Source organism: Anolis sagrei, chromosome 3 (genome assembly GCF_037176765.1).
Source record: "Anolis sagrei isolate rAnoSag1 chromosome 3, rAnoSag1.mat, whole genome shotgun sequence".
Classification (NCBI taxonomy): Eukaryota; Metazoa; Chordata; class Lepidosauria; order Squamata; family Dactyloidae; genus Anolis; species Anolis sagrei.
Window position 1 is genome coordinate 68,074,208 of NC_090023.1, and position 8,361 is coordinate 68,082,568.

The window sequence follows — 8,361 nt, forward strand, 5'->3', positions numbered from 1 at the left end:
ACCTGCAAACTACCCAGTCACAAGCAACAGTATAACCCATGGCTTATTGTTAGCATATGAACTCCAGTTTGTAAACTAGAATTGGGCCACATATTGCTGGACTTCAGCTTGAATCAGTTCTAGGCAATATAGCCAGTGTTAGGGATTGTAGGACTTGAAGTGAATCAATATTTAGAGCCACAGTTATTCTCACCCTCCATTTTAAAAAATGATTTGTCTTGGCTGTGGTTTGTACAGAGGAGGCAGCATAACTTCCTTTTTTCAAAACTTAATAAAACCCATTGTATGAATCAGAATTTTATTTATCTATTTTAATATAATGTAGGTGCATACCTAAAGTTTTGTTTTACATAGTTTTGAAGATCAAATTAGGTACGTGATGTCCCCCATTCTCCATTCTCCATACACTGAGTAAACCAATTTCTGGCATTTCTCATGACTTTTGCCAGTATAGCAGGCATTATGTTGGCAATTTCTCCCTGGATGTTGGTCTTCAAATCTTGTAGGGTCCTTGGACGGTTCACATAAACACAGGATTTCAAAAAAACCCATAGAAAAAAATCTCAAGGGGCCAAATCTGGAGAGCGGGCCGGCCACTCCAAATCTGCTCGAAAAGTAGGCCTCAACGGCAAAAGCATGCTCCTCACTGTTCCAACGCATGATGGTGACTGAACTGTGTCAGGACAAAACTTTATACTCCCGCCTCTCAAATGAGACCACTAGCACTCCGTTACGTCTTCAACTGACTGAATGGCACACATTTTAAAAAAGGAAGTTACGCTGTCTCACCCTGTACCAGAGTTGTTTTCCCAATTATTTCCCTGAAACAGACACTGACAAAATAGAGAAAAAACAAGATAGAAACGGGAAAATAAATTGTCATTTACTTGCCTATTTACAGGTCAATTCACAACTAAAACAAAATGTAATCAGAATTTAGTATGACATGGGGATATAACTACTTCAGCATTATAATAAAACAACTGCATATTTTAAGAGTAAAAGGATTGGTTGCTTTATTAATATATTATCTGACATTTCAGAATATGAAAAGAGGAAGATAACACAGACCTTTGTGGATCGTATTTTTGGAGGCGAACTGACAAGCACAATTATGTGTGAGGAGTGCCAAACTGTAAGTGTCTCTGATTTTTGTTACAGTCCAAAATAGGAGTGCAAATTGTGCAACCCTAGGAAAGTTGCTGAAGTGTGGCAGGGAATCCTTCTTTGGAGGCTTTTAAACAGGTTGGATGGTCATCTGTCTGGGGTGCTTTGAATGCGATATTCCTGCTTCTTGGCAGGGGGTTGGACTGGATGGCCCACGAGGTCTCTTCCAGTTCAATGGTTCTATGAATTTGGGTTTTCAGCATTCCTCACTATGGGTTGTATTGTAAACATAGAGTCTTTACTCAAATGATGTTCTTTCTAGTTTGGTAATTGGGGAATTAATAAAGACTGTAAATTCACCAAGAAACGTAAAAACAAAAAGAAGAAGAAGATCTGAATGTGCTCTCAATTTACAAAGCAAATTGTCCTGCTCTTAAGAAATCTGTGTACAATGGAATAAAATGATTGCTTTTTGATAGAGAGATATTGGGAAATAATTTATTTTTAATAGTTTCTGGGGTTTTTTTAACGTTCAGCTAGAAGACCCAAAACAGACCAGTCACTACTGGTATTTTGCTTAACTACTTTTCTCATATAAAGTGAATTATTCTTAAATGCTTAATTTTAGCTCTTCCAAAGACATTAGAGTTTGGGGCTTTTTTTCACCAGGAGCTGCCAATTCAGATGGTTTTACAGTACATCTAAGCTTATGTAGTCTGACTCCAATGTATAAAATCCCTTATATTCTGTTGACTCTAATAATGGGCTAAATCTTTATTTCAGGTTTCATTAGTGCATGAGTCATTCCTTGATCTTTCACTCCCAGTTTTAAATGATCAGGTAAGCATAAAAGTATGTGCTTTGTTTTTATCTTGTACATCTGGGTTATGTTGCTAAGATTCTAAAATCAACAAAAATAGAGGAAGAAGAGTGCAAAGAAGATAGAATTTGTTAGTATGTTATGATCAAGGGTATAAAGACATCTATAATTTCTTCGCATGTGAAAATTTCTCCAGCCAAAAGAAATGACTTGTGGAAGATGAAAAGTTTCAAGGGAAGTAAAAGAAAGGAGTTCTGAAGCAAAAGTAGCCTCTTTCAGTCCCTATATCAGGATGAAGGTAGGATTAATATATCTAAAAAACTAAAAGTGAGAAATGTACGAAACAGATACACTGGTTATTCTTCACACATTTAGGGTGCCTGCTCCCAAGTCCACAATATATGAGGCTCAAAGACAATAGCGTGAACCAATTACAGATAGTGTAACAGTGGGATTTCATTGGTTTAATATAATAGATCGTTTCATAAAAATACAGTTTTTGTGAAATTGTGAAAAGAAATTATATCAGAACTTGTAACAAAGCTAAGAAAACTCAGTCCACATTCCATTTCCAGGTAAGTGATTGTAAACGACAACATTTTCTCTTTTTGAGGGGGAAAGAGGGTGTCATTTTCCTTTTACTTTCATTAGGTATGTCTTATTATCACCACCCATACCTGTCTAAACTGCTCAAGTTTTTTTCTTTCTTTCTAAGGGTGCTAAGAAAAAAACGGTTGAGAAAAGAGTTAAAAAGTTACAGGAAAATGAGATGGAAGATGATGCCGACAACATTGAAAATGACTCTTATTTGAAGGATCGGGAAGAGACTCCTGGGGCAAGTAAGCATCTTCAGAAAAAGGCAAAGAAAATGGCCAAAAAGCAAGCAAAGGTTAGTAATGACATGAGCAAAAATGTATAAAAAAGGGGTGGGTATCAGTCAGAGGCTACATAGCTTTATCTCTCCTGGAGACTTTGAAGCACTGTATCTCGCTGCTATACCCCCATTGCAAAACACACACACATATATATGTATATATTTGCTCACAAATATCCCTTGGGCATTTTCAAAGGCTGTTGGAAGGAAGAAGACCGAACTTTATTTCTTTTTTGATTGTATGGTACAGCAGAGGTCACAAAACAAGATTCATGGTGTTACACATTGTTCCACTACTGGTTTAGAACTGTATAAATGAGCTATAAATTACCCCCCCCCCTTTCATTGAAATGCAATTAAAAATTGGAGTATTAAAAATAATTAAAACTATTAAATCATTAAAAATAAAATATTTAGTGGCACAGTATTTTTTAAAACCGTTTTAAGAAACAATAGATTCCAGTATTTTGGGAATGGGGAGAGTGCAAACTCAAGGCTAACCATGAGTTAATCACAGTAACAGCCAATCCTGGTTTGATGTAGTCATACCACTTGTATAAGTAGTAAGGCTGTTTCTTTCTACACTATTAAATTCATATGCTTTGTTTTTAACAACTATATGGTGTAAAAAGCCGTGTCTTTTATAAGCCCCTGGTGGCGCAGCGGGGTAAACCTCTGAACTGCTGAACTTGCTGACTGAAAGGTCCGCGGTTTGAATCTGGGGAGTGGCGTAAGCTCCTGCTGTTAGCCCCAGCTTATGCCAACCTAGCAGTTTGAAAACATGCACATGTGAGTAGATCAATAGGTACCACGTCAGCGGGAAGGTAATGGCTTGCCATGCAGCCATTCTGGCCACATGACCTTGGAGGTGTCTATGGACAACGCCAGCTCTTTCACATAGAAATGAAGATGAACACCACCCCCCAGAGTTGGACATGACTAGACTTAATGTAAAGGGGAAACCTTTATCTTTTATGTGTAGCTATCTGGCACAAGCTCATTTGAAATTTCCTTATGTATCCTTTCTTAATGTGTGGTGTATTTCACTTCACAGAACCATCGTCGTCAGCAAAAAATTCAGGAAAAGGTGATTCCACTAACAGAAAACTGTGCCGTTGAAAAAAATGAAGCTGACCATATTAGTAGCAATGGAATAGAAAATGCTGGGAATAACTCTGAGGTGGCTTCTCTGAAGCAAGAGGAAAAGTCATTGAATTCATGTGAACAGTCTTGTGTGGATCAAAGAGGCAATATAAATGGGCATGATATAACTAACACCCATAATAATAATAATGTAAATGCAGAGGATTCTGGCCAACTGGCAAACAACGAAGTCGGTATGGACATTCCCTCAGAAGACTTAGTTTCTGTTGTAGAGTGTGTCAATAAATTTGACCATTTGTCTCTCAAAGAAGATAGTACACTGCCAGTGGATGAGGATGAAGATGAGAATGAAGATGAGGACGAGGATTGTACTGCCAATGGCTTTCACAAACTGTCCTTGGATGAAGAACCTGAAGATGATACTGATAGCTTCAGTGAACTTCATAATTCAGAAACAAAATTGTACCAAGTAGTGAATGAAGACCCAGAAACAGCATTTTGCACTCTTGCGAACAGGGAAGAAATGAATACAGAAGAAAGTTCAGTCCTTCATTGTTTATATCAATTCACCCATAATGAGAAACTTTGTGAGAACAATAAGCTTCTCTGTGACGTATGCACACATAAGCAACTTTGTGGACCAAAGACTACTGGAAAAAGTAAGCCAAATTGTCCCCTCCTAAGAACAATTCAAGTCTAGTAACAGACAGCAATCTTCCATTTTTGTGTCATGAGCATAGCAATAGGTATAAGAAATAGTATAGAAATCATTTAAACAATTGTGTCAACAATTTTTTTTTCTTTTTTCCAGATGTCAAGAAACCTGTATACACTAATGCCAAAAAACAAATGCTGATTTCTCTTGCTCCTCCAATTTTAACTCTTCATTTAAAAAGATTTCAACAGGTATTGTTAACCTCATATTACTGCTACTGCTATTACTATTGTTGCTATTCTAATGTTTGGGTAAAACCTTTACCCCACCCCACATACAGAGAATAACAGGCCTGGCAGGCCTGAAACTTAATTAAATACTTGAGATGATCCCATTTCTGCCCAGGGGCAGCAAACTCGCAAAGCAGGAAGTGTGTGTAGAACAGGTTAGGCTGTGGCAAGATGGCTGCTGTTTCATTCACATCACTTACTGTCTACTCCCTGATAGAATTGTAGTGCAGTGCCTTCATGGTAGGCAGTATTGGTTAACATTTATTTAGCAAAATGTCACAAATGGGGCTGTACTGACTATTACATTTATATTTGAATTGTAGAAGAAATATTTCAAATTTATTCCTGATCATTCTGTCATTGTATGCATTTTATTTGTATCTTTCTTTCTGTGGTTCTCTCCTAGACTGGATACAATCTCCAAAAAGTGAACAAACACATAAAATTTCCCGAAGTCATAGATTTGGCTCCTTTTTGCTCTATTAAGTGTAAGGTAAGGAAGAAAAAAGTGCATTTGATTTCCTTTATTTCTCAATAACCCACTTTTTGTCAATAGAAGGGCTTTTTAAAAGAAGGTGTTAGAAGTATAAATTGTAAACATAGTGTGCACACACAAATCATGGAGCTGGTGTTTGATTGTGGGCTTTGTGTCAGTTAATGTCTTTATAGATCTGGTGACTTCCCTTGAGACCATAATATTGGCTGTAAGTGGTGTTTGTGGAGGTTCTGGCGTTTTTTGCTCTGCACTCCCACTCATCCAGATGAGGTTTTGTCATAGCCCTCCCTTCATACTTCTTTCTTCCTTTTGGTATCTACTTCAATTTCTCTGTTTGGATTTATTGTTTTAATTATTGAAATGCAATGTATTTTATTTTTGCTATATTTTATTGTTTTTGTTGGGCTTGGTCCCCATGTCCCTTTGGGGAGATGGTGGCGGAATAGAAAAGTTGTTATTTCTCCCAATGTATGGTACTCTTCAGGCCTTGCAAGCATTTCTGTATCATGTTTTCTTTTCACTTGTTCTAAGCATTATAGGGAGATTAAAAAGCCATTATAATGGCATCCTTGGTTGCACTATTTTCAAATCTCAGGAAATTCAGTGTCACAGTTTACAAACAATGAATTATTCAGGCCATTAAATGCTAATAATATAATGTAATATATTGTATATACATATAATATTTATAATATTATAATGTAATGCAATATAATACTAATAATAATATATTATAATTATATATTTATATCACATGTAATATTACTAATAATATTACAATATAATGGTATAGTACAATATAGTAATATTTAATACTGATATTGTACTATGCTAATAATATAATATATTGTATGTATATATATCTTGTAAGGTGAGAAGGACAGCATATAAATGTCGCAAATAAATAAATAAATAAATGATCAAGCTGGCCAATTGCAACATTCAGACTTGCCTCAAGCAGACAAGAGTTCTTTTTCCCACCCTGGACATTCCACAGATATATAAACCTCACATGCTTAGTTTCCAACAGACCTCACAACCTCTTAGAATGCCTGCCATAGATGAGGACGAAACATCAGGAGAGAATGCTTATGGAACATGGCTATACTGCTCAGAAAACTCACAGCAACCCAATGGATTATTTGATGTATTGAATGAAGTTTTGCCTTGATGCAGTTTATTTGCAATATTTTAAGCAAAAACTAGGGACCCTAATATTTTTAAACTCTTCTACAAAAAACACTGCTAATGATACTTTTTAGTCTAAATCGAGTGACAGCAGAAAATGATTGTGTATATATGGAGAGAAACTGTACAATGTTAATTTTTTGGCTAATAAAACAAAAATTAAATCAAGGTGCTTGAAATGCTCTTGGGGTTTACTGTTTTTACAGAATGTTGCAGAAGGGAGTTCAAGAGTCCTGTATTCTTTATATGGAATTGTTGAACACAGTGGTACAATGAGATCTGGCCACTACACTGCCTATGTGAAGACAAGAGCTACTACCAACCAACTTTCTGATCTCGTCCTGCATGGCAAGATTCAACATAGTAAGTGGAACTTTATTTATTTATTTACTGTATTTCCCTTCTCACCCCGAAAGGGACTCAGGGTGGCTTATAATGTAAAACTAATTTACTGACTAATGGCCAGAATGTAATAACAGTAAAATTACTCACCTTTCCCCCATTCAGCAGATGCAGAGACTGAATCATCCAAAGGACAATGGTATCATATTAGTGACACCCGAGTACAAGCAGTTCCTGTATCCAAAGTGCTGAATGCACAAGCATATCTCCTGTTCTATGAACGACTACTATAAATTACCCAAGGAATCCTATTCTACAGCGGATTGATCAGAACTCAAGAGAAGTTGGGTTTCAAAATATATATATATTGATTACATCCAACCTACTGTAATGTGTATTTTGAACATATTTTTTTTGTTTTAAATAAAAAATACATCTTTAAAACTCACTCATGGTAGGTAACATGAATTCTCGATATAATACTGTGCAACACATTTTTGTTTCTGGGTTATAAATGTCATTTCCTAATTGGTTCTATCATGAAAAGATGTGAAAAGTTAATTGAACTGCAAAAACAAAGTTTTTGCGAGACATCCTGCAGCACATTTTGCTAGTTTTTACAATGAATATCTCATAGTCCTAACCAACGGTTTGTGGCAGCCACAAAAACAGTTTCTGGAGTTGAACTACTACTTTCAAAGTAAGTACTGCACAGTTAAACAAGAAATAATTTTCAAACCAGGAACAGATTTTTTTTTCTGTCAAATTGTGTCACATAGTGGCGCAGCAGGTTAAACCACTGAGCTGTTGAACTTGCTGACTGAAAGGTGGGCAGGTCAAATCCGAGTGGGGTGGATTTCCTGCTTTTAGGCCCAGCTTCTGCCAACCTAGCACTTCAAAAACATGCAAATGTAAGTACTTTAATAGGTATCACTCTGGCAGGAAGGTAATGGTGTTCCATGCAGTCATGCCAGTCACATGACCTTGGCAGCGTCTACAGACAGCTCTTCAACTTAAAAATGGAGACAAGCACCACTCCCTGAAGTTGGACACGACTAGTCTTTGTCATTTATGTTTCCTTCTTTTAAAAACCCTTCTAGTTTTAGGTAATTAGTCGAAAGCATGTGAGAGCCCATGGTATATAGTGGATAAAAGGTTGAACTAACACTTCTGGATCCTAGGTTCAAATTGCACCTGAGCTTTAGAAACTCACTGGATGACCCAAATTGGAATGGACTTAAAAGGTATGTAACAAGAAAGCCTATATTAAAGGCTTAGGGTACCCTACAGTACCATGAGTCAAAATACTTTTATAAATTCTGCTAGGTCCTAGTTTTAAATTGCAAGAAACTCACGCCTTTTAGGGATTAGATGGCTGCATCTAATCCCTGACACTGTACAAGGTTGTATTCTGGAATGACCATCACACTAAAGCCTCACTAACATAAACTCACCTATCAACAAAATCCTCTTCCTCTGACAACA

General features: G+C 36.6%; 1 protein-coding gene across 4 annotated transcripts in view; it reads left to right on the forward strand.

The window, feature by feature from the left end:
• Positions 1 to 7,324, forward strand: part of USP16 (ubiquitin specific peptidase 16) — a 20,790-nt gene extending 13,466 nt beyond the window's left edge. For 3 of the 4 annotated variants that reach the window (XM_060770457.2, XM_060770459.2, XM_060770460.2), the window contains 8 exons: positions 1,044 to 1,135; positions 1,891 to 1,947; positions 2,643 to 2,816; positions 3,856 to 4,564; positions 4,717 to 4,811; positions 5,257 to 5,343; positions 6,741 to 6,897; positions 7,042 to 7,324. In XM_060770457.2, coding sequence (XP_060626440.2) covers positions 1,044 to 1,135; positions 1,891 to 1,947; positions 2,643 to 2,816; positions 3,856 to 4,564; positions 4,717 to 4,811; positions 5,257 to 5,343; positions 6,741 to 6,897; positions 7,042 to 7,169 — 1,499 coding nt within the window. In that variant the 3' untranslated portion in view covers positions 7,170 to 7,324. The remainder of the gene's footprint in view (positions 1 to 1,043; positions 1,136 to 1,890; positions 1,948 to 2,642; positions 2,817 to 3,855; positions 4,565 to 4,716; positions 4,812 to 5,256; positions 5,344 to 6,740; positions 6,898 to 7,041) is intronic. The other variant, XM_060770458.2, reaches the window with a different exon arrangement.
• The last annotated feature ends 1,037 nt before the right edge of the window (positions 7,325 to 8,361 follow it).